This window comes from Halichoerus grypus, chromosome 6 (assembly GCF_964656455.1).
Source record: "Halichoerus grypus chromosome 6, mHalGry1.hap1.1, whole genome shotgun sequence".
In the NCBI taxonomy this organism is placed as follows: Eukaryota; Metazoa; Chordata; class Mammalia; order Carnivora; family Phocidae; genus Halichoerus; species Halichoerus grypus.
Genome location: NC_135717.1, coordinates 56,825,024 through 56,851,651, shown reverse-complemented (window position 1 = coordinate 56,851,651; position 26,628 = coordinate 56,825,024). Strand labels below are relative to the sequence as shown.

The following is a 26,628-nucleotide window of genomic DNA, read 5'->3' as shown; positions in this document are numbered from 1 at the left end:
CAGCTCGGGAGAAGAGATATGTAACCTACAATGGTAGAAACATTAGATTGGCAACAGACTTATCCACAGAGACCTGGCAGGCCAGAAAGGGCTGGCATGTTATATTCAGAGCACTAAATGAGAAAAATATGCAGCCAAGAATACCATATCCAGCTAGGCTGTCATTGAAAATAGAAGGAGAGGTAAAAAGCTTCCAGGACAAACAAAAACTAAAGGAATTTGCAAACACAAAACCAGCCCTACAAGAAATCTTGAAAGGGGTCCTCTAAGCAAAGAGAGAGCCTAAAAGCAACATAGACCAGAAAGGAACACAGACAATATACAGTAATAGTCACCTTACAGGCAATACAATGACACTAAATTCATATCTTTTGATAGTTCCCCTGAATGTAAATGGGCTAAATGCCCCAATCAAAAGACAAAGGCTATCAGATTGGATTAAAAAACAAGACCCATCTATATGCTGTCTGCAAGAGACTCATTTTAGACCCAAAGACATCCCCAGATTGAAAGTGAGGGGGTGGAAAACCATTTACCATGCTAATGGACACCAAAAGAAAGCCGGGGTGGCAATCCTTAGATCAGACAAATTAGATTTTAAACCAAAGACTGTAATAAGAGATGAGGAAGGACACTATATCCTACTTAAAGGGTCTATCCAACAAGAAGATCAAACAATTGTAAATATCTATGCCCCTAACATGGGAGCAGCTAATTATATAAGGCAATTAATAACAAAAGCAAAGAAACACATTGACAACAACACAATAATAGTGGGGGACTTTAACACCCCCCCTCACTGAAATGGACAGATCATCTAAGCAAAAGATCAACAAGGAAGTAAAGACTTTAAATGACACACTGGACCAAATGGACTTCACAGACATATTCAGAAGATTCCATCCTAAAGCAACGGAATACACATTCTTCTCTAGTGCCCATGGAACATTCTCCAGAATAGATCACATCCTAGGTCACAAATCAGGTCTCAACCGGTACCAAAAGATTGGGATCATTCCCTGCCTATTTTCAGACCACAATGCTTTGAAACTAGAACTCAATCACAAGAGGAAAGTTGGAAAGAACTCAAATACATGGAGGCTAAAGAGCATCCTACTAAAGAATGAATGGGTCAACCAGGAAATGAAAGAAGAATTTAAAAAATTCTTGGAAACCAATGAAAATGAAAACACAACTGTTCAAAATCTTTGGGATGCAGCAAAGGCAGTCCTAAGAGGAAAGTATATAGCAATACAAGCCTTTCTCAAGAAACAAGAAAGGTCTCAAATTCACAACCTAACCCTACACCTAAAGGAGCTGGAGAAAGAACAGCAAATAAAGCCTAAACCCAGCAGGAGAAGAGAAATAATAAAGATCAGAGCAGAAATCAATGAAATAGAAACCAAAAGAACAATAGAACAGATCCACGAAACTAGGAGCTGGTTCTTTGAAAGAATTAACAAGATTGATAATCCCCTGGCCAGACTTATCAAAAACAAAAGAGAAAGGATCCAAATAAATAAAATCATGAATGAAAGAGGAGAGCTCACAACCAACACCAAAGAAATACAAACAATAATAAGAACATATTATGAGCAACTCTATGCCAACAAATTAGATAATCTGGAAGAAATGGATGCTTTCTTAGAGATGTATCAACTACCAAAACTGAACCAGGAAGAAATAGAAAACCTGAACAGACCTATAACCACTAAGGAAATTGAAGCAGTCATCAAAAATCTCCCAACAAACAAGAGCCGAGGGCCAGATGGCTTCCCAGGGGAGTTCTACCAAACATTTAAAGAAGAATTAATACCTATTCTTCTGAAACTGTTCCAAAAAATAGAAATGGAAGGAAAACTTCCAAATTCATTTTATGAAGCCACCATTACCTTGATCCCAAAACCAGACAAAGATCCCATCAAAAAGGAGAATTACAGACCAATATCCTTGATGAACATGGATACAAAAATTCTCACCAAAATACTAGCCAATAGGATCCAACAGTACATTAAAGGATTATTCACCACAACCAAGTGGGATTTATCCCTGGGCTGCAAGGTTGGTTCAACATCCACAAATCAATCAGTGTGATACAATACATTAACAAAAGAAAGAACAAGAACCATAGGATCCTCTCAATAGATGCAGAAAAAGCATTTGACATAGTACAGCATCCTTTTTTGATCAAAACTCTTCAGAGTACAGGGATAGAGGGTACATACCTCAACATCATAAAAGCCATCTATGAAAAACCCACAGCAAATATCATTCTCAATGGGGAAAAACTGAGAGCTTTCCCCCTAAGCTCAGGAACACGGCAGGGATGTCCACTATCACCACTGCTATTCAACATAGTACTAGAAGTCCTAGCCACAGCAATCAGACAACAAAAAGAAATAAAAGGCATCCAAATCGGCAAAGAAGAAGTCAAACTCTCACTCTTTGCAGATGATATGATACTTTATGTGGAAAACCCAAAAGACTCCACCCCAAAACTGCTAGAACTCATACAGGAATTCAGTAAAGTGGCAGGCTATAAAATCAATGCATAGAAATCAGTGGCATTCCTATACACCAACAAGAAGACAGAAGAAAGAGAAATTAAGGAGTCAATCCCATTTAAAATGGCACCCAAAACCCTAAGATACCTAGGAATAAATCTAACCAAAGAGGCAAAGGATCTGTACTCAGAAAACTAGAAAATACTCATGAGAGAAAGGGAAAAACGTTCCATGCTCATGTGCTCATGGAAGAACCAATATTGTGAAGATGTCAATGCTACCTAGAGCAATCTACACATTCAATGCAATCCCCATCAAAATACCATCCACTTTTTTCAGAGAAATGGAGCAAATAATCCTAAAATTGGTATGGAACCAGAAAAGACCCCGAATAGCCAGACGAATGTTGAAAAAGAAAAGCAAAGCTGGTGGCATCACAATCCGGGACTTCAAGCTCTATTACAAAGCTGTCATCATCAAGACAGTATGGTACTGGCACAAAAACAGACACATAGATTGATGGAACAGAATAGAGAGCCCAGAAATGGACCCTCAACTCTATGGTCAACTCATCTTTGACAAAGCAGGAAAGAATGTCCAGTGGAAAAAAGACAGTCTCTTCAGCAAATGGTGTTGGGAAAATTGGACAGCCACATGCAGAAGAATGAAACTGGACCATTTCCTTACACAGCACACCAAAATAGACTCAAAATAGTTTAAAGACCTAAATGTGAGACAGGAGTCCATCAAAATCCTAAATGTGAGACGGAAGTCCATCAAAATCCTACAGGAAGCAACCTCTTCGACCTCAGCCACAGCAACTTCTTCCTAGAAACATGGCCAAAGGCAAGGGAAGCAAGGATACAAAAATGAACTATTGGGACTTCATCAAGATAAGAAGCTTTTGCACAGCAAAAGAAACAGTCAACAAAACCAAAAGACAACCGACAGAATGGGAGAAGATATTTGCAAATGACATATCAGATAAAGGGCCAGTATCCAAAATCTATAAAGAACTTATCAAACTCAACACCCAAAGAACAAATGATCCTATCAAGAAATGGGCAGAAGACATGAACAGACATTTTTCCAAAGAAGACATCCAAATGGCCAACAGACACATGAAAAAGTGCTCAACATCGCTCCGCATCAGAGAAATCCAAATCAAAACCTCAATGAGATACCACCTCACACCAGTCAGAATGGCTAAAATTAACAAGCCAGGAAACGACAGATGTTGGCGGGGATGCAGAGAAAGGGGAACCCTCCTACACTGTTGGTGGGAATGCAAGCTGGTGCAGCCACTCTGGAAAACAGTATGGAGCTTCCTCTAAAAGTTGAAAATAGAGCTACCCTACAACCCAGCAATTGCACTACTGGGTATTTACCCCAAAGATACAAATGGAGTGATCCGAAGGGGCACCTGCACCCCGATGTTTATAGCAGCAATGTCCACAATAGCCAAACTACGGAAAGAGCCAAGATGTCCATCGACAGATGAATGGATAAAGAAGAGGTGGTATACATATACAATGGAATATTATGCAGCCATCAAAAGGAATGAAATCTTGCCATTTGCAACGAAGTGGATGGAACTGGAGGGTATTATGTTGAGCGAAATAAGTCAATCAGAGAAAGACATGTATCATATGACCTCACTGATATGAGGACTTCTTAATCTCAGGAAACAAACTGAGGGTTGGTGGAATGGTGGGGGGTGGGAGGGATGGGGTGGCTGGGTGATAGATATTGGGGAGGGTATGTGCTTTGGTGAGTGCTGTGAATTGTGTAAGACTGTTGAATCACAGACCTGTACCTCTGAAACAAATAATACATTATATGTTAAAAAAAAAAAAAAGAAGAAGAAGAAGAAGAAGAAGAAGAAGATAGCAGGAAGGGAAGAATGAAGGGGGGGAAATCGGAGGGGGAGACAAACCATGAGAGACTATGGACTTTGAGAAACAAACTGAGGGTTCTAGAGGGGAGGGGGGTAGGGGGAGAGGGGGCCTGGTGATGGGTATTAAAGAGGGCACGTACTGCATGGAGCACAGGGTGTTATGCACAAACAATGAATCATGGAACACTACATCAAAAACTAATGATGTAATGTATGGTGATTAACATAACATAATAATAAAATAAAATAAAATAAAATAAATAAAGCCTTAAATATAAGTCTGGACACCATAAAACTCTTAGAAGAAAACTTAAGCATTAAGCTCCTTGACATTGGTCTTGGCAGTATTTTTTTGGATCTGACTCAAAAGGCAATGGCAACAAAAGCAAAAAAAAGCAAATGGGACTACATGAAATGAAAAAGCTTCTGCATAGAAAAGGAAAATATCAACCAAATAAAAAGGCATCCTACTGAATGGAAGATGATATTTGCAAACCATATATTCATTAAGGGTTTTTATCTAAACTGTATAAAGAATTCATATAGGTCAGTAACAAAACAAAACAAAAAAATCTGATTTAAAAATAGGCAGAGGAAATGAATAGACATTTTCCCAGAGAGTACATCCATATGGCCAAAAGACATATGAAAAGATGCTCAAAACCACCAATCATCAGGGAAATGCAAATCAAAACCATAATGAGATATTACCTAACACCTGTCAGAATGACTATTATCAAAAGGACAAGAAATAACAAGTGTTGGCAGCAACGTGGAGAAAAGGGAACATTTGTGCACTGTTAGTAGGAGTATAAATTGGTGTAGCCACTATGGAAAACAGTATGAAGGTTCCTCAACAAATTAAAAATAGGACTACCATATGATACAGCAATTCCACTTCTGGGTATTTATCCAAAGAAAACAAACACTAACTCAAAAAGACATATGCCGCCCCCCGCCCCAGTGTTCGCTGCAGCATTAGCTACAATAGCCAAGATATAGAAACACTAGGTGTCTATCTATGGATGAATAAATAAAGAAGATACGGCATATACATATTACACTGTGTGCGCACACACACACACACACACAGGCACAAACTGGAATACTAAAAAGCCACAAAAAAGAATAAAATCTTTCCATTTGCAACGACATGGATGGACCTTGAGGGCATTATGTTACGTGAAATAAATCAGAGAGAAAAAAATACCACTTGATCTCACTTACATGTGAAATCTAAAAAGCAAAACAAATGAACAAACAAAACAAAACTCATAGATACAGAGAATAGATTTGTGGTTTCCAGACGTAAAGGAGAGAGGGGGTGTTGGGGAGAGATGGGTGAGGGGATCAAGAGGTACAAACTTCAGGGGCACCTGGCTGGCTCAGTTAAGTATCAGGTCACAATCTCTGGGTCCTGGGCGTCAGGCTCCCCACTCAGCAGGGAGTCTGTTTGTCCCTCTGCCCCTCCCCCCACTTTTTGTCTCTCTCTCTCTCTCTCTCTCTCTCTCTCAAAAAAATAAATAAAATCTTAAAAAAAAAAAAAGAGGTACAAACTTCCAGTGATAAAATTAAAAAGTCATGGAGATGTAATGTGCAGCGTGGTGACCATAGTCAATATTGGTAAGTAGGTTTACTGTGGTGATCATTTCCCAATTGTGGAATCATTATGTTATATACCTGAAACTAACAAAATGTAGGTCAATTATACTTCAATAAAAAATAAATAAATAAAGGCCACCTTTGTCAGCCAACTTCCCTATATAATAACTATAGCAATAAACATATAAGCTTTTCCTATTCCTATATCACGTTATGTAAAGTAGAGAAAAATTTGCATTTCGGGTGGACGGCATCTTAACTAATCTGTTTTCCAGTGATTCCTTTGCAAACTTTTTTACCTGCTATAAGTATCATGACTTGTATGCCATGATATTATTCAGACATACCAGTCCTGCTTACATTATTATCATCTAGTCTGAATTCTCCAGAATGGGTAAATAGAGAATATCAAGAAATTGTTTACAGGCTGCCGCAGGCTATTATCAGGGCCTATTAAACGGAGTGAAGTACACAGAGGAGAACGGATTCCATTTGGCACAGGTGCTAGAAGTACTGGTGTTTGGGGGTCTTTGCATTTGCCCTCTGAGACTACTCTGCTAATTCCCGTCTATTTGTCAACTGTTTTTTTTTCTCCCCTTCCCTCCCCTTCTCCACCCCCCCCCCCCACTCCTATCAGTTTTCAGGCAGTAAGGGTCAGGAAGCAGTCCCCACCATTGCCACCATCCATTTCCTCTTGTTTTGCTGGCTGGAAATGAACAGCTGCAGCTAGTCAGCAGGCTCGGTGGGGGGAAGCAGAAAATGATCATCATTTAACCAGCAGGTACCCCTGAGTACCAGTTAGCGTTCTGTGCCTCCTCGCCTGCCTCCTCTTCGGAGGAGTGTTCCCAGCCAATTTTCCCTGGTTTCGTTTTTGGGTTTTTTTTTTCTTTTGGATAGAATCAATTTTTGAAAACTTTACAATATTTAGTACATTTTCTATATAATCTTTAAATTACATACCTAAAATTGAGGCATACATTTCTTTTTTTTTTTTTTAAAGATTTTATTTATTTGTCAGAGAGAGAGAGCGCGCACAAGCAGGGGGAGCTGCAGGCAGAGAGAGAGGGAGAAGCAGGCTCCCCGCTGAGCAAGGAGCCTGATGCGGGGCTCAATCCCAGGACCCTCGGATCATGACCTGAGCCGAAGGCAGACGCTTAACCGACTGAGCCACCCAGGCACCCCATGAGGCATACATTTCTTCAAAAGTTTGAGGCCAACATTTAACCACCCCAATAAAATATTCTGTTTCTTTCACTGCTCAACACTAGCAGTGCTAGCTAGATTAATAAAGAAAATAAAATCCAGAATATGAGATGGTTCACTTAGAGATGTTTCTGGTGAGAGAAAATATGGGCATTAAAAAAGAAAATACATACGCATCAATACTGCCAATAAATGAAATATTATTGACAAATTTAAGGTAGAATGCTGTGAATACAGATTATATAGAGAAAAATATTTTTAAAACTGTCAATTGATTCCATATTAAAAGAAAAATAAGTCAAATTATCTCTTTGATAAAAAATTCTTTAAATTTCGGAGTGCCTGTGTGGGTCAGTCAGTTCAGTGTTCGACTCTTGATTTCAGCTCACATCATGATCTCAGGGTCTTAGGATCAAACCCCGCTTTGGGCTCCATGCTTAGCCCAGAATCTGTTTGGGATTCTCCCTCTCCCTCTGCCCCTCCCCCTGCTCGTGCTCTCTCTCTCTCTCTCTCTAAAATAAATAAATAAAATCTTTTAAAAATTTCTTTAAATTTCTAAACAATTTTTACTTTTATGCATGATTAATATTTATTACATGTATTAAATGATCTCATTAATTTTAAATTATTAAATTAAAATTAACATTTATGATTAAATTTTCCAGAGATGGGTGGAGAGTGGGGGAGAGGCAAGCATATTACTGCTGTCAGGTTTCTTACCATATCCCAGTTGGGAGATGATAAAATCAAATTCCTCGATGCTGTGGATACTGGCTAGATCACCACCTTCCTTCCGACATGCAGTCAAGGCATCTCTTTGGATTTTCTTCTCCTCTCTGTGAATCTTGTAGCAGTGACCTGCATATGGCCACCACTGACTTGGACAGTTAGAAGGCACATCGCTTTCTAGAGAAAAAAGAGTTTGGAAAACATTTAAAAGGGAAGACTTTTTAAAATTAAAACAAAATTTTCTATCATTCAATATACAAAACGATAGTTATAAGCATTTCAAGGTAATATTTATTTTTCCTTTCTGGCATATATATTCACAAAACGTAAATGAGGTGGGGACACAAGGGCCACCAAGGAGCTACAGAAACCGGAATAGCATGAGCTGGCCACCTCTGGCTTGCTTCTGCAAGATGGCATATGATACTGTGGTGACTGCAGGGATTTAGAGCCAGAAGTCTTCTGAATTTGCCACAAGTTCCGTGGTCTTGGGCAAGTCACATCACAGGAACCAAAGTACCCATACATGTAAAAACATTTCAATAATATTGATAAATAATACTAATAGGAAGCTACCCATCCTCACTGTGTCCTTCTGAACTAGAAAACATTTGTGATCATGTTACTCTAAATTACAAACACCACACAATTATTATTTAAGTCAATGAGTAATAGCGGCCAACATCCTAATTATGGCTACTAAGAGTTATGGTCCAATTTCATAAATCTTGATTTCATATTGCAAAAATGAACTGTAATAGTAATGAGCTGGGGAAAGGGAAGGGAAAGATGTTTGAAGGCAGAAACTCCCGTTATTCACCCTTGTATGCGCTAGAACTGGCACGGGGCCCGGCACGTGGCAGGTGTAATGAATGTCGGTCGAGAAAATACATTTGATATGCAGCAGCTTATCATTATCATTTACAGATACTCTTTCAAACTGCAATTTAGCAATGTACCTTGCTTAAAGAGGGACCATATTACCAAATGAATGTTAATTTATACATTTGTTTGGTAGTGAATGTTCTCAAATGTGCTGCTTAGCAAATGCTCAATACAGTAAATGTTTGTTATTCATTTAATGAATCCCTTAAAGCCATTTTTCCTTACAGACCAGGACTGCCTGCCACATCTTTGAGTCTAAGATTCTGTTTACAGTAGTCATGTAAGTAAACAGTCACCCATGATGACCAAACACTGCATTATTGTCACAGAAAAAATACGCATGCTTAAAAAATTCTAGCCCTTCAATACAACTTAGATATTTTATACTGCCGTGTTAGGGGAAAAAAAAAAAAAAAAAGTTAGTATAGCTCTGGAGCCCTCTGGTGGGATATTTTGATTTTGCTACCCAGGACAGCGAAAATAATGTCAGCAAATGCTGAGGCCCTCAAAAACTGGACAGGTAACCTTTAAAAATATCTTAAAACATGATGACAACCAAAGAAAAGGAGGTCCGTGGGGTAGCCAGAAAAGATTGCTTGTTCTAAAATATTATCATTTCAACATGTAATCAATAAAAAAGAAATGACGAGATATTTTACTTGTTTGCTTGGGCAGTCTTGAAACTGCCGTCTGTAATTTATACTTATAGCACATCTCAGGTCAAACTAGCCCCACTTCATGCTCTCAATAACCACTTATGGTTACGTGGCTACTGAAATGGACGGTGAGGTTCTAGAAACCTAGGAATTTTGATGAGTGAGGTAGCATTGCAGGGACCACCAGGGTAAAAGGTAGAACTCTTGCCCCAGGGGCTCACCAATCATGCGTGCTGCATAATTTTAACTCTCATTGGCTTTTCCAAGCTCTGGTTTATTTGAGTTTATAGATAAGACAGAATGATTCATCCAGGAAATACAGAGAAATTCAAAACCCCATGTCAAGTGAAGGTTAGGAAGTGAAACAAGGTGGGGCATAGTAGAGAAATTATGCTAATTTACTGAATGTATGAACAAATTTTCACAGGAAAAACAGGTATTAATATTTCCCTTTATAGATGAGGAATCCAAAACTGGGGGTTAAGTAACAGGGCCAAGTTCCAGAATTCTGCTTCCTGTACCAGGGAAGCTATTAAAACAAACAAACAAACAAACCAACAAAAAAACCATTCTCCTCTTCCCCTAAGTGGCAATTCCAAATCTTCTGAAGGAGAATTCTATGAGCTTTCCCAAGGAGAAAGAATTATACTATTTCTCTACGGGAGGAATAGAGGAGATGAAGTACAAAATGATTGAGGTCTCCTAGACACATGCTTACAGTCATAATGGTGCCTTTGTAAATATCATCGAACCCAAGAACCAGGACCCTCGTCTGTACACATTGGAGATCTTGACTGTATCTGTCTCTATTAAAACTGCAAACACATCTACTCTTTGGTCTGGCAACTCCATTCCTAGGAATGATCACATACATGAAATGACGTGTATAAAGTTATTCATGGTAGGATAATAATAAAAAATTGGAAGTAAATTGAATGTCCATTAATAGGTGACTGGTCAAAAAGTATACATGGTCTCTCTCTATAATGGCTATCATGTGGCCATAAAAATAAACCAAGAGGCTATTTATGTACCGTATGGAAAGATGTCCAAATTTTTTATCTGAAAAAAGTGAAGAAGATACATATTTTATGCTGCCATTTGTATAAAACAGACAGAAATGATCATAAACATATTTGTTTATATATTTATAGAATAACCAGATAAGGATAAACACCCAGAAACAGTTATTTATCAGGGAGGAGAACTGGGTTTAGAGGTTAAGAAGTAGAAGGAAAATATTATTATTTTCTATCATTTTGTACCTTTTGAATTTCCAGCCATGTCAATCATATTTTAAAGTCAATTTTACTGACTTTAAAAGTCAAGGAGAAAAGTCAAGAATGCTACACTGTCCGATTTCTCAAGCAGAATACATACCTACATACATACATCCCTTTAGAGTATTAAAACAGCTGATAGAGAAAAAAGTGTAGGTTGTTTGCTTTCTGTCAATTTGAAAAAAGGGGTGCATTCTTGTGTTAGTAACTTATTTCTTTTATAAAATTATGAGAGAGACCATAATTGAATTCTTTGCCCAGAGTCTAGCCTATATATAAAATTCAGTTAGTACTTTTTGGATGTTTTATCCCATTTCTCTGAAGACTTCCATTGAGGATGCTAAACTTATGGCACTAGAGCCCAGATGTATCCTTAAATAGCAAGAATATAATAAAAACATCCTTTGCAGATATTTATTTCCTAGCTTGGATTCCAGTTTCATCACATGTGCAAGTTTTATATATCCTCTGAATATCCTCTTCCTCATCGAGAATGTGTGAATAATAATGCCTTGCTCATAGGGCTGCTATGAGGATAGAATTCTTATTTATGTTCTTCCAAAGGCTTTGAACGTGTCTGAACACTACGGCACACTCAGGAAATGTTAGTGACCATTACTAGTAGCCAACAAAAAGAAATTCCGTAGGAATATCATTAAGTTTACTCCATAAATTATCAACAAAACCTATCATTTCACACAGTTATGCTAGGCTGCAATTTTCTTTCAATTATAATATCTTCTACACTTCAGATCAAATAGACCGCTTACCGGAGGGAATCACAAAAGAATTCAAAGTTGTGTTGCCCTTCTTACAAATATAGCCTAGTCTCTGAACACATTCCAGATTTTCCCATTTAGCATTTTTCCCAGGATTTAGTGACACACAGCTTTTTCCAGGTTCTGTTGATGGACTTCCTTTGGGGAAAAGGAAAAATCAAATTGGGATTATTATAGGTATTACAAGCAGATAGTCCCCACAACCTCACGGCTTCATCCTTGGGATTTAATGAATCCCATTCTGTCTCTGGCTTCACATTCACCAATAAATCTTTACTGACTGCAGAGCAAAAGATGCGTTGGGTATCTATTTCTTTTCTTGTCTTTGGATCATTCCGATGTCTAAAATGTTGATTATACAAGTTTACTTCTTTGAAATAACTTTTTTCACAATATCAACAATAAAGCTAGACCTTATAATCTTGAAAAATCTTCACATTGGGTTTTGTTATGTGTAACAAAATGCACAACACATGATGTTCCAAACCAGCCATATTAAGCACTGTAAATACCTACCAAAAAGCTAAGTAAGGCTAACTGTGTGGAGCAAACTAGAGAATTTCTGAACATGGGAAAACTTTCTCCAACTAAAGAGAGGAGACGGAAGAGGAAGACAGCAAAGAGGAGAAAGACAAGGAAGGGGAGCTTCAGAAGCAACATGACATGGGAAATGCTGATAAAGTCCACCCCAAAGTCAGACTTCCTCAAGATTTTCAACCCAGCCTACTGAAGATTTTTAAGTACTAACCCTTCATCCCATATCTTGCTGAAAATTGATAAAAGAACCAGATAAAGTCAACTTTGGGAATACAATGGATACATGGAAAACTAGCTCCATCTCTCACCTGAAGACAGGGTGATAAGCCACATTTTGTTAACAACTCTGTTTTGTGATCTCTGACATGTATATAACCTGGCCCTGGACCTCACTTTGCCTTCCTGCTAGATGGGAATCATATCACCTGCTCCATAAAGCTTTTGTCAACATTTTTTTAAAGTTGTGGAAGAGTACACAACGAAAAACATTGTTAGTGATAAGGACTTTAATATATCAATTAGTTGTCTTTAAATAGCTACCAAAGTTATTTGAATTCACACTTCTACAGCATTTGTGTAAAATATCCTCACTTCAAATGTGAATGTATTTTAATAGATGCATTACTTGGTAAGTACTCAGTTGAATGCTTAATCAAATGTTTCATGCAATAACAGCTTCTAATATTCCACAAGATTTCTGATTTTCATTTGAAGAAACTCTCATATTATTTCAGAAGGTGATTTAACCTTGCACCTCTTACTTCTCAGCAATTTGGTTTAATAAGGGAGGACATTTCTTTTCCTTTCTCATCAATATTCCAATTTCATTCCTCACATTCACTGAAGTTAACCCCCCAGTTTTCTCACTGAACTCTTGGAATGCAAGTGATTAAATATTACAATAATTACTCCAAAATTGCATAATAAATAAAGTGACTTGCCAAACGTGCAATAATTCAACAGCAAAGAATAAACTTTTGTTCCTTTAAAAAATGATCATTATTATCTAATGATCTGATGGAGTCCAACTGGCATTCTCCAATTTAATTTGACTGAGTGAGTAAGCAGACAAATCAAATCCTCACTCATGAGAAGGACATCTTATATTCCCTTGTAGTAATGTTTAGTTTCCATTTGGCAGAGGAAACCAGAGCTGGTTCTAGTGACAGCCCTGTAACTATGCATTGAAGGAATGCATTGGAAGTGGAATTTCATAGTAAAAGCACATCAGTTTAAGCTAAAATATATCCTCTAAAGTTTCCCTCTTGTGTTTTAGCATCTATTCTGAATATTCTTGCTTTCTTTCTTCCTTCCTTTCTTTCTTTATCCTTTCTCTCTCTTTCTTATTTTCAAAGCTTTCATTTCTTTAAATACCATAAATTAGTAACATAGAAAAGAGTTTAATTTCCTAAGCCAAATGCAAAAACCATTCAGTGGCTTTTAAGAAGGAAGTCAGACCATATGAAGAAACACTACATCAGTATTTGCTCATAGCAGAACTAGTGATTGAAAATGTGACCCATCCTTTTCCACACCCATGCAGACATTAGTAATCAATAATTATTGTACTCTTTGCTAATAAACCAACATTAGTATGGGCTGGGGTTGGAAATGGGGGTGGGGAGTTCTGAATCACACTCTATAGAGCGCCTCAAGCAGCTTCTAATCGTTGGCATTTGTGAATAAGTTAAAAGTTTTTTGTCATCATTGGTCTTTTTGTTTTCTCTGAATAACTGCTGTATATGTAAAACACATTTATTACTTAGCCTCCTTTATGTTCTCTTACCTGTATGCTATGACAATGTAGACATAATTAGTTCAGAGCATTTTCTGTCCTCCAAAAAATTAGAAAGATGTTGAAGGCTTAATCATCCCCAACTGTATTTTTTTTAAATTAAACCACAAATTGCCAACAAAAGTGCTAATGAATTATGATGCTAGCATGGAATATTATCATTTGTATCTGAAATACTATTTTAATCCAACTATATTAGATTAACAATAGGAGAAAATGATGTTAAGGTCATTATAACAATGATAGAAATATCGCAAATATCTCAGGGCTCAAGATAATGAGAAACTGTCCAGCCCCAAATAATTCATATTCACTTAAATTCATAGTTTGTGTATGTATAAATATAAATAAATACATATAAAATCTTTGAATATACTATATAGCATTATATAGTATATATATCTCATAAGTATACATATTATGTATAAGCACTTTCAACTGGAACATTGTAAAATTCAAAAAATTGATTTTGAATATAATAGCTAGCAAATCAAGGGTACTCAGAGAATATGTACTTTAACAGAGTCCTGTATTGATTTGTGTGATAATCCTGCCAGACAAATCCCCAACCTGGGAAGCAGGTATAACCTTACAGTTTTAGTATATGCAAATCCAGTTGGCAGATTTCAAAGCAACGTGAGAAATGGACTATATTTGGTAAAGTCTCCCAATTCTTTTCTTTGAGCTCCCCATGCGAGATGATGAAGATCTTTATGGTATCCAGACAAATTAAAACTAGATGTATTTAGCCACAGACAAGCTGGACCCTACCTGGTAACCAGTTCAAATATCTGAATGGACTGCCACCACTCCATTGCCATCCACTGTTGAAACTCAGGCTGTTAAGACCAATCCAGAGTCCTGAGGTCAAGGAACTGGTTAATCCTATGGAACAAAAGCAAAAACAAACAAACAAAAAAAACGAAACTGACATTTGGAAAAGACAATAGAATCGAATTCAGAATTAAGTGGTTGGATCAAAATGTATAAGAAGGAAGCAATAAAAAAACCATGCCTAACACTTCTTGGATTCTCTGGAGGTAAGTACAACTACTACCTCCATTGGCAGATAAAGAAACAGCGGTGAGAGTCTAAGTAAGATTCTTAGTAAGATCTAGTAAGATTCTTGCTAAGCTTCTAGCCCAGATATGACCAGGCTTCAACCCCATCATCTTGGAATATTCCTATTGGATGGTATCAGTGTGTTTTAATTTGGATAAGACTCTATCATCAAATAATATTTTTACTTACTTTTAGAGTACAAAAAGATTTTTTAAGATTTTATTTATTTGAGAGCGCACAAGTGAGCAGGGGGACGGGCAGAGAGAGAGAGACAAGCAGACTCCATGCTAAGCGCAGAGCCTGATGCCGGGCTCCATCGCATGACCCTGAGACCATGACCTGAGCAGGAATCAAGAGTCAGACACTTAACCAACTGAACCACCCAGGCACCCCTAGAGTACAAATAAGATTTATTATGAAAAAAATTCAAAGTTTTCTATCACAAAAATGTTCAATAAACATTTCAATCTATCATTCTCACAAATTCTTACCTAACCTTACATTCCAGAACTTAGTCTAAGAATTGTATTTCATGACATTTTTTAAAAATCAATTTTTCTTTTCATTAATATTTTGCTTAAAGTCAAAGCAAAATTCTTTGGCTAACATGAACAACACTTTGTTTAGGCACCTCAAAAATCATAATTACAATGTTTCAAACTGTGCGGTTAGGCGGGTGGGGGGTTGGTGGAGGCTCATGTAGAATAAAAAAACATGAGAGACTATGGACTCTGAGAAACAAACTGAGGGTTCTAGAGGGGAGGGGGTGGGGGGATGGGTTAGCTTGGTGATGGGTATTAAAGAGGGCACGTATGGAATGGAGCACTGGGTGTTATATGCACACAATGAACCATGGAACACTACATCAAAAACTAATGATGTAATGTATGCTGATTAACATAATAAAATAAATAAATAAATAAATAAATAAATAAATAAACAAGCCACAGGGACCTCAATCTTCTGATGTCAAACACTCTCATTTGTTGCTACCTATACTTTTAAAAAACCACAGATTGTCTGTTCTTTCTACATTGTTTTTAGTTGATTAAAAAGAGGACCACAGGGGAAGGAAGGGAAAACTGAATGGGAAGAAATCAGAAAGGGAGACAAACCATGAGAGACCCTGCACTCCAGGAACAAAATTGAGGGTTACAGAAGGGAGGGGGTGGGGGGGATGGGGTAACTGGGTGATGGGTATTAAGGAGGGCACGTGTGGTGATGAGCACTGGGCGTTATCTGCAGCTAATGAATCATTGAACACTACATCAAAAACTAATGATGTACTATATGCTGGCTAATTGAACATAATTTAAAAAAAGAGTTCATAAAAAATAAAACTATCCTTTGTCTTCAATAAAATACTAAATTTAAGTTGGTACTCTTGTCAATGCGAGAATTACCACTTACTCTATTAGGAGCACTGTATGTATTCATTTAATCCTCACAAACTATGAAAGGTGTCTCGTGACATCAAAGCCCAGACTCTATAGTTCTCATGTAACCAACTGAGCTATCTCAAAGTCACTAATATTTTCCCCAATTTTTCATTAGCTCACGGATACACATATTCATGTCACCAATTCAAATGAATGGAGGTCACAGTGACTCAGTGCCAAATAATCAGATCTCACATTTATTGCACCCACTTGCATTAAAGTGCAGATGATGGTCTTAGAGATCATGTGGCCTGAATGTTGCACTCTGTTTATTCAGCATCTGGCAGAGAGGCACTTGCAAAGGGTGGTCCAAATATCCACTTGAGGCTATTGATTAGGTTGATATTGATTAAGTAGGTTGATACTTAATAATACTGGAATTACTTACTGAAAAGTAAACCCTATTGTGCGATTTCCTTAAATAAAGTAATAAAATAATAATGGGATGAAATTAAATACTGGAATGTAAAAATCAGTGAAAATTAATTCCGATTCACTCATTTTTATAAATGTTCTAGAAAAAATGTTTGAGTTAGCACAGTTCTTACAGACAGGTACTTTCTGTACCTTGGGAGGTATCTAGTCCAATCTCTTCATTTTACAGAGGAAGAAACTAAAGACAGAGAGATTAAGAAACATGGGGAGAGGCAGAGGATCAGCAGATCAGGATTGAAACCCAGTGTTCAATGTGGTTTCTCCAGTGGATTCAATCCCTGTTTAAATTAATTTTGCCTGTGAGTTATTACTATAGTACCCTTTCTAGATAACTTTAAATGTTAGAGCACCTTTATATAAACAACAATGAATGAGACAGTTCTTTCTTTCTTTTTTCCTTTGCCAATAGATATTTTTTTATTATGTTATGTTAATCACCATACATTACATCATTAGTTTTTGATGTAGTGTTCCATGATTCATTGTTTGCATATAACACCCAGTGCTCCATTCAGTACATGCCCTCTTTAATACCCATCACTGGGCTAACCCATCCCCCCACCCTCCTCCCCTCTAGAACCCTCAGTTTGTTTCTCAGAGTCCATAGTCTCTCATGGTTCATCTCCCCCTCCGATTTCCCCCCCTTCATTTTTCCCTTCCTACTATCTCCTTCTTTTTTTTTTTTTTTAAACATATAATGTATTATTTGTTTCAGAGGTACAGATCTGTGATTCATCAGTCTTACACAATTCACAGTGCTCACCATAGCACATACCCTCCCCAATGAGACAGCTATTTCTGATACATGGCCTTCCTCTCCAAACAATAGCCAGAACTCACTCCTAACACCTGTGAAGACTCAGCTTTTCGTTCTCCGAAGTTGAAATCTTACCAAAAAACAGAAATGTTTATTGTAAACTCTACCAAGGAGATGAAATTATCGAAAGGGTAAGTCTTTGTATTTCTTTAGTCTTAAATTTCTGGGATGAGCATCACCAAGTATGACTGCATTCATTTGAAAAAATAATAATGTGATAAAAAATCATTCATATGAAATTAATTTTATAATTATTTATCTTATCAATGGTTACCTTTTAGTTTATTATTTTTTACATATAGTTATTAAAAGTATATGAGTACTGTATTATTACTTCAGTCACTTTAGGATAAATTAATCAACTAAAAAGTTCTGTCCTATCTCATTTATGTAATAGGTAATTTATAATGTGTCAAGAGGAAACACTTGTCTACTAGTCTGTGCCTTAGAAATGTCATTCTGGGATCAGTGTCATACTGACACTACATTTTACATTAGTAATTACTCTGTTAAATACTACTGAACACTGAATGATTTTTTTTTCATAGATTATTTGAAGTTGGAGTCCCCTGAATAATAATCTCTATACTTACAGAGGGGTATACTAGAGAAAATGATGCTGAAAGTAGCATTTCACAAATGCTAAATATAGCTATTCCCCCAATTCAAATACTCTTGTATTTTAAAAAAATTTATTGGTTAAGAAAATAAGCATTTATAAGTTTTCAGAACTATAAGCAATTCACTGACTATAGGAAGAATTAAAGTAGATTTTGTCAGAGATTGCTTAAATTACTGTGTTTGGCATAGCAAAGCAAAGATGTTAGCTTCTTAAAGGACTTATCTATCCCCTGACATCCCGAGTCTGCCATAGGTACTTCTAGGCTTGTTTTGAAGAACTGAATTAATAAATACTTCTTAAACCAGGGCCTAACACATAATCTGTGCCCAGTAAATATAAGTTGTTATTAGTATTATTATTAGTAGTAGTACTCTATGTTGAATCAGAGTTGGCAAAAAGTAGGATTAGAAACAAAATTCAAATTTTATGTTAAATATATCATCACTTAAAGCAAATGAGCATCATCCACAAATTTCTTTCTCTAATGTGCTTTTGTAATGCATAGAGAGACCAAGGGTTGTTTTCTTTTTTTTTTTTAGCATTACTACACAAAATATCAATTCCACATGCTGAACTTTTTAATTCTTGATTTTTCTGCATATATTATCTGAAACAGTTATGCACCTACTTTCAAACCTACTTATAATAGAAGATGTACTCAGGTCCAACATTAGCCTTTGCTTAAACCTCCTAAACCTCTTCTGCATTGTGGTCCAATTCATTTCCCAGCCAACACCAAAAACAATCAAGGTAGCAAGCCAACTTTCACTTCTTACATCTTATTTCAGTTCTGTAAATCCTAATCCTGCACATATGTAGTTATAACTCTGATTCAGGAATTGAGGATTAAATAGCTTCCCAACATTTTGGGGTAGAAACAAAAGTGAGGACGATGCAATCATCGTGAATGATGTAAGAAGTTGCTGCTGGGCAGACGCTAAGTCCTGCAGACAAGGAGGAATCAGATTGCAGGTTTAAGACTAAGTTCACCAGAACAAGGAGCAGCTGACACCTAAATTAAGGATTCTCTTTAGTGCTTTGGGGACCACCAGTGAGTGGTTGGGACCCAGGCAGAATGAAATAGAAAGACAGTGCTCAGTTCCAATCCAACTATTTTCTGAACAGGAGGCATGAGGCAAGTTTCTAGGTTCTCCCTGTTATTTCATCTATAAAGCGGAGACAATAGTATTCATTTAGGAGGTTGGTGTGAGCTTTAGAAACAAAGCCCAGTGTCTGGCACACAGCAGCTGATCAACAAATGACAGCTAAATGGATTCGGGTCATAAAAACAGTTTACACCTTTTTTTTTTAGTTAATTAATTAATTTTTTTTGATGTAGTGTTCCATGATTCATTGTTTGCGTATATCACCCAGTGCTCCATTCAATATGTGCCCTCCTTAATACCCATCACCAGGCTAACCCATTCCCCCACCACCCTCCCCTCTAGAACCCTCAGTTTGTTTCTCAGAGTCCATAGTCTCTCATGGTTCGTCTCCCCCTCTGATTCCCCCCCTTCATTTTTCCCTTCCTACTATCTTCTTCTTTTTTTTTTTTTTAACATTTAATGTATTATTTGTTTCAGAGGTACAGATCTGTGATTCAACAGTCTTACACAATTCACAGCACTCACCATAGCACATACCCTCCCCAATGTCTGTCACCCAGCCACCCCATCCCTCCCACCCCCCACCACTCTAGCAACCCTGTTTGTTTCCTGAGATTAAGAATTCCTCATATCAGTGAGATCATATAATAAATGTCTTTCTCTGATTGACTAATTTCGCTAAAAAAATATTTACACTGCTCACAATACTCACATAGAATAAATCTTATTTTAAAAGGATAACTATTTATGGGTATGTATTTTTTATTTTAGTGGCATATTTCCCCAAAGGGAGTATAGATCACAATCCTTCACTCACACCATTATTTTCTAGATTCTTCCCCACTACATCCCAATAAATCCTGAAAGTCATGAATATCTTCCTTCCAAAAACCAAAGTTCTGTTTCACTTTATGAATTCCCCCTTTAGGCTTTTTTTTCCCCCCTAAAGCATGATATTTTTGACTTAAAGACAAGCAGGAAATACTACAAATCTCATTAGTGAAATCATTCTTGTCCAGATTTCAGTTAAAATTTGCTGACTAAAATTCCGGAGGCTTAGATAAGACTCAAAGACGTATCTGAGGGGAACTGGGCCGCGGAATCTCTTAGTGCTTGTCTATGCTCCTGAGGACGCAGTAATAGCACTGGCTAATTAGGAAAGCATTTTCTGCAGCCGGAGCTGGAGCCGCTGTTCCACCCGCCTCACCCCTTTTCTCCAGGCAGCCGCCGAAGGCAGGTAAAAAGTAACCTGTGTTCTGTCCTGTGGCTTCCAGAAAGTCAGAAAACAAGTAAAACTTGGAAGAGTCAAGAGAATACAACCCATAAACAGATTCCCTTAAAAAAAAAAAAAAGCCAACTGAAACCATTTCAACTTTTTTTTAAGTTTTTATTTTAATTCCATATATCGCCCTCTGCTCATCGCCACAAATGCCCTCCTTAACCCCCATCACCTATTTCCCCCAACCCCCCACCCTCCTCCCCTCTGGTGACCAGCAACACTGCTCTCTGTAGTTAAAGTCTGTTTCTTGGCTTGTCTCTCTCTCTCTTTTTTTCTCCTTTGCCTTTTGCTCGTTCGTTTTGTTTCTCAGATTCCACATATGAGTGAAATCCTATGATATTCGTCTTCCTCTCACTGACTTAGAAACCACCTCAACTTTGACAGAGTTTTCTCTCACCCATGTCAGCATGCACAGAAAAGACCCGGGTTGTCCTAAGTCATCTTTTCTCTTCCTTGGTCATCTACATGAATTTAGTTTTGTCTCTTTCCGTGCTTTCTGTCCTTATTTTTAGACATGGTTATAAATATTAATCACTCTGATACTATGCCCCAATCCTAGGAAGGCCCCCCCAGACCAACACAAAACAGAATAATTGAGCAGACTTGAGGCATAATTCCTTCTCTGAGTTTATGAATACACAGTGAGGTCAGATTGCTTTTCTCCTGTCAGTCTCGGTAACAATAATGGAAAGAAAATGGTCAACTGCTGCCTCTACTGAAAGGAGACCATTAATAAATGTTAAACTTGGCACCCAACTATTGCAAGAAAGATTTCATTACAGTGGAGCAGTCCGTGCTTTGGTCCTCAGGGAGGGGGGAAGAATAGAAAAATGGATTTCACAAGGTTGTGCTGAATAAATGTGTGTTACTTCTTTTCTCCAAAAAGACATTGCAATAAACATCTGCAAATTCAATTAAAAATAATAATAACTTACAGGAGAAACATGGTCTGGTTAATAAAGAGTATCACCCAAAAAGAGAAAAAGAGGCCAAGGTGGGGACACGCTCCAGCCATCGTATTGGTTCACACACTCTCCCCTTTAACAGATGAAGTCACTGAGGCTCAGACGCTTCCCAGCATCAGAGAGCTGAGACCCAGGCAGTGTGGCTCCAGGCTTGACTCCCTTTACTCCTGCACTCTGCTGCCTGGGGTCTAGTCGGTTGGAATGTGTAGGCAGCGCTGAGCAGCAGGTGCTAACATGGTGCTCCCTCAACCACTTGCCCCAGAAGCACCTGGAAGGTGGACAATATGCAGCTTCCTGGGCCCCATGTCATCTCTACTGATCCAGCATCTCTCGAGTTTGTGCCCACGCATCTTCATTTTAACAAAGCTCCCCAGTGATTAATAAGCACCTTCACATTGAAGAACCACGGCACTGTCTTCTTGCCATAAACTGACCACCTGTCCACACATGAGGCTGAATTTCTAAATAATTCTTTTCATTGGGCTCCACCATCATTTGTCAGTCAGCAAACATTCATTGAGACTCTCTTCCTTGGAAGGTTCCATGTGAATCTCTTTGGGGGTTGGGGAGCATAAATACTCGTAAGACATTCCCAATTTTCAGCTATTTGCCCCTATAATCCATTCTCCACACAGCCTTCCATTTGCTTTGTTCATGGCACTTACTAAAATTTATATTTATCTGTTTGTTTTCTTGTTTATGTCTGTTTTCCCCACTGGACTTTAAGCTCCTTGTAGACAGGACAGGACTGGCTTTGGTCACCATTGTGTCCCTAGGACCTAGCATAATACCTCACACACATATACCAGCCACCATGTTGAATGAATGAATGAATGAATGAACAAAAAATAACAAATGAATGCATTTCTAGTCTTGTAGGGGAAGTGGGACATAAATGTATGTAGCTATTATAAAAGTAGTAAACAAATAAGAGAAACGCAGATAGAAATGGTTAAGATTGCACTTCAGCTGTATGAAATTTTGGGAATTCCAGGTACAAGGAATGGCATGGGAGAAAGTATTAGATAAAGATGAGAAACCCAAAACTCTTCTGTCAAGACTGCAAAATGCATGAAGGGGAATAGCATTCAGGGAACAGACAACAGCCTCTGAATGCCAGGCAAAGGTGTTTTCTTAATTATTTGATAGGAAATAAGCCACTAAGGGTTTTTGAACATGGTAAGTCATAGGATCAGAGCTCTATTAATCTGGTAGCAGCGTCAGGGTGAACTGGAGGAAGGGAATTCTGGAACAGGGGCCTGAGGATGCTTTTTCTCCCTGCTCATTTCTGCTCCTAATCTCTCTGTTTCCCAAGTGTGGATCTCAGAAGCTACAACAAATACTTTCATCTCAAGCAAACATGCGTTCTTTCCATCTTCACATGCCTACGAGAACAAACGCTTAAAAAGCAAACACGTCATGGAAAGAATACCAATTAGTCCTGAAATCCTGTACAGCCTGGGAGTTTGAGAGACAGGAAGCCAAAAGGACGTGGTTTCTGAGCTGCTCTTGACTCGCCCCTGCTCGTGGTAAGAGCTTTTACTTCCTTTTCTCCTTTTTGACTTCCGTGATGCTGATGCAAAAACTTTGGCTTCAGGTTAGACCTGTAATACCTGACTGGCATGGTCCCCTTGCCGTGTCCAAGAACATCACCTACAGATTGTGACATTTTCTACTCTGAGCCCAGATCAAGTCTCAGAATCCTTCTGGGGACTGTTACAACTGATGGAAGAAAGCTGGCTCCTGAGACAAAACCTATTTGCCATTGCAGGGGCACATTCCCACCCCACCCCCACCCTTTGTAACATCTGTTCAGGACTGACCCTATCCTGATGTCTATAATCACATGTACCATCTGCTTCTAAGCTAAACTAAACAGAAATAAAATCATCACAATCTTACTTACAACTTTCTTTTCTTTTCCCGTCATTACCTGTCAGGTACGTTTGCTCGTGAATCTCCGTGATACTCAAGAGTTCAGCACTCTGTTGCTGGCAGCTTCTCCTCGCCTGGTGCCAAGTTAAAGCAGATTTGGAGTTTATCTGGTAGGAAATGCCAGTCAGCGGGTCTTTATTCCATAAGCTTTCACTGCCCTCGACTATAAAAGAAGTCAAATGCGATTGGCTGCATTAGGCATAAAAGAGACTTTCAGGGAAAAATATTTCTTAAACGATTCTAGTAGCATTTCTGCCTGAAGCGTATTTGTTTTCCTTTCTTTTCTTTTACTTATTTTTGAAGTGCCTATGAGATTTTCTTCGCTTTTCTGATGAAGAGGGGGAGTTTTCAAAAGATCGACTGGCATCTCATTCTTTTCACATGCCTAAGAAAGGAAAGAGAGGCATTGTCTCCCTACTTTTGTGTTGGGATGTTTGGGATCAATTGAGTTGGGAAGTGAGGCAAATGCAAATACTAAGAATAGGGATGTCAGCCCAAATTCCTTAATCTAGAAAAAAATATAGGGTAAAGAGAATGTATAAATCTTCTCTCAATAAGCGGATATTTTGCCTGCACATTCTAGTTGGGTCTTTTTAGACCAAAGGCATGGGCGTTAGAAGGCAAAGTCATGGACTCTACCACCAACCAGGCTAACCCGGACCTACATCCAGGCACCGTCACTCACTACTGCTTTGTCCTTAGTTCTTAAGCCTCATTTTCCCACCTCTAGGATGTATTAAATCTGTGTGGCCCTAGGCAATAGAAGAAGCTGATTGTTAGTTTTTCTTCCTTCAGAGTAAAAAATAATTCTTTGAGCTTATTTTTGCCTTTGCTATTTTATGATTCCCAATACACTCTATAAACTTAGTTATACCTTATGAAAGGCCAATAGTATCAACGGATAAATATTATTTATAGTGTGTTCCCTATAAGATGTTTGGGAAATGAGTCAACAAATCAAGTATTTCTGTGTGCTTCGTGTTATAAAAAATGTCCCTTTTCTCTTTTTAACAATATAAAATTCTACCTACAAATCCTAGGGAGCAATAATTTCTTCACTTATTTGTGAAGAAAAGAAGGAATCATGTAACTTCTCAAATTTTCTGGTAAGTGTTCAACTTGCCAAGAAGTTGGCCAGTTTCCCGTAAGCATATAACCTATGCCATGAATCTTTGTATGTGACCTTTTTCATCACACACCACATACTATGATATGAAACTTGTGGTTCCATGGCACACCAAAGAGGAAGAAAAATAAATCAAAATTCCATTCAGGCAACAACATAGAAATTTCTAAGATGTTTTCATTATAAAATTGCTATATATTTACATAAAAATAAATTTGAATTGGTAATGTTCAATTTAAATGATCATGATCTGAGATCTTACTAGTTCCATATCCAAAAGGATTCTTCTCCACATTAAGTGAGATCATTCAAATGAGACTGATTTGAGGGCTATTTGAAGATGGAGATGTTTTAAATACATATTTTTAGAAATTTGGAGGTCTAATACGGTAGAAAATGTGAGACACAGACACACACAAAAAAAGGGGGGGGGGTATTTTTTTGCCCAGGAATGGAGGAGAGGGATATACATGACCAAAGAAGGAAATGCTATTTGACTCTTCTCTTCATTTAAAGAAAGTATATTTTGCACTTTAGATCAAGGAATTAAAATCGATTTCTCAATGAATGTATAGGCTTGCTGACTCTACACCTCCCTGGATTGTTCAAATTCCTGCAGTAAACCAGCATAACTAATGTGGAAAGCTAAAGTTGCAAGCTATGGAGAATTGAAAGAAAGGGTCTTTTCCTTTTCCTGTTCTCATGATACTTCAAAATCAACGTCTAAACAGAAGGAAAACATTACAATAAACAATGCAAAGGACAATGAAGAGTGAAATTATTAAAATGTCACTAGGTCAATAACTGGTACCTCATCTTCCTGTATTAAGCCTGCTAGTTTAAGGCTAATATAAAATAGTGTTCTTTTGAAAGGAACACAAAGCAAGGAAAATGAAGTAGATTGGGAAATCACAAAGCCCTTTAAGAAAGGCATGAAATGTATAAAATGTGCTTTAAATTTTTAATGCACGTTGAAATCAAACAACTTTTTATTCCCCATAGTTATTTTACTTTTACATTTAACTATGTATATATATAGCTAAACTATATATATTTAAATTTATATACATATATATATACTATATATAGTATATAGGCTTTGAAGACATAAATTAGAAGTAATAAGACTAAAAGATTATTTAAGAGAATACTCAGGATCCCAAGGTTGTGAGATTTTTTTTGTGGGGTTTTTTTTGTGTGATTAGTGACTAGCCATTTGTCTTGCATTTAATGATTGATTAAATCACACATATATCCAACAACTCCTTCATCAATACCACTTAAGTGCAAGATGCTATAGTTAGACCCACGAAATCCACACCCCCAAGAAACTCCATAATAACAGATTTAGAAAATACAATTCCTACTAAGTAAAGGTGAAAGACACTCCTCAATCATTGGAAAACAAGTATTGCTTCATCTTAAGGGAAAAAAATAGCTCGATTCTGACAAAAAGACATCTAATATAGTGGTCAGACCTCTATAAACCTTTCACAGGAATCAGACCTTTAAGAGTTGTTATAAGAGAGGCAAATATAATTATTTCACCCAAGAACAGGAGAGCAATGTCGCCATGAATGGGAAGCCTGTTTTTGTAGATATTCACCCAGAACATAGGAACAGCACACAGAACAGAATTACAATAATATATGGAGCTGAATAATCAAATTTATTTTAAGTGGGATTATAAATCAAAAGAGAGAAATAAGTATGATTCTTAGACTTTGGGATTTAACTCAAGACACTAAAATATTTGTGTGAATTATTTCACAATAATGCTTAGAATAATGTGATTGTGTGTGGATGTGTGGTCCCCAAAACTCAGTTGTAAGCAACACTATTGCAATTCAGGTGGCCTTGCAACCATCCCAGACTTCATCTGCACCCAGATTCTCCCCCCGCACCCACCCCTCTGCAGGTCAGCAGGAGAAAGAGTTCTGAGTAATAGCACAAAATGGGAGCTGCTGTGATCCAT

General features: G+C 37.6%; 1 protein-coding gene across 1 annotated transcript in view; it reads right to left on the bottom strand.

Annotated features, from left to right (window-relative positions):
• MRC1 (mannose receptor C-type 1) overlaps positions 1-26,628 on the bottom strand; it is a 108,032-nt gene that overhangs the window by 63,649 nt on the left and 17,755 nt on the right. Inside the window, exons 4-7 of the mRNA XM_036097070.2 lie at positions 23,526-23,690; positions 14,639-14,752; positions 11,527-11,673; positions 7,927-8,112 (exon numbers count right to left, since the gene is read on the bottom strand). Of these exons, the coding sequence (XP_035952963.2) occupies positions 7,927-8,112; positions 11,527-11,673; positions 14,639-14,752; positions 23,526-23,690 (612 nt within the window). The remainder of the gene's footprint in view (positions 1-7,926; positions 8,113-11,526; positions 11,674-14,638; positions 14,753-23,525; positions 23,691-26,628) is intronic.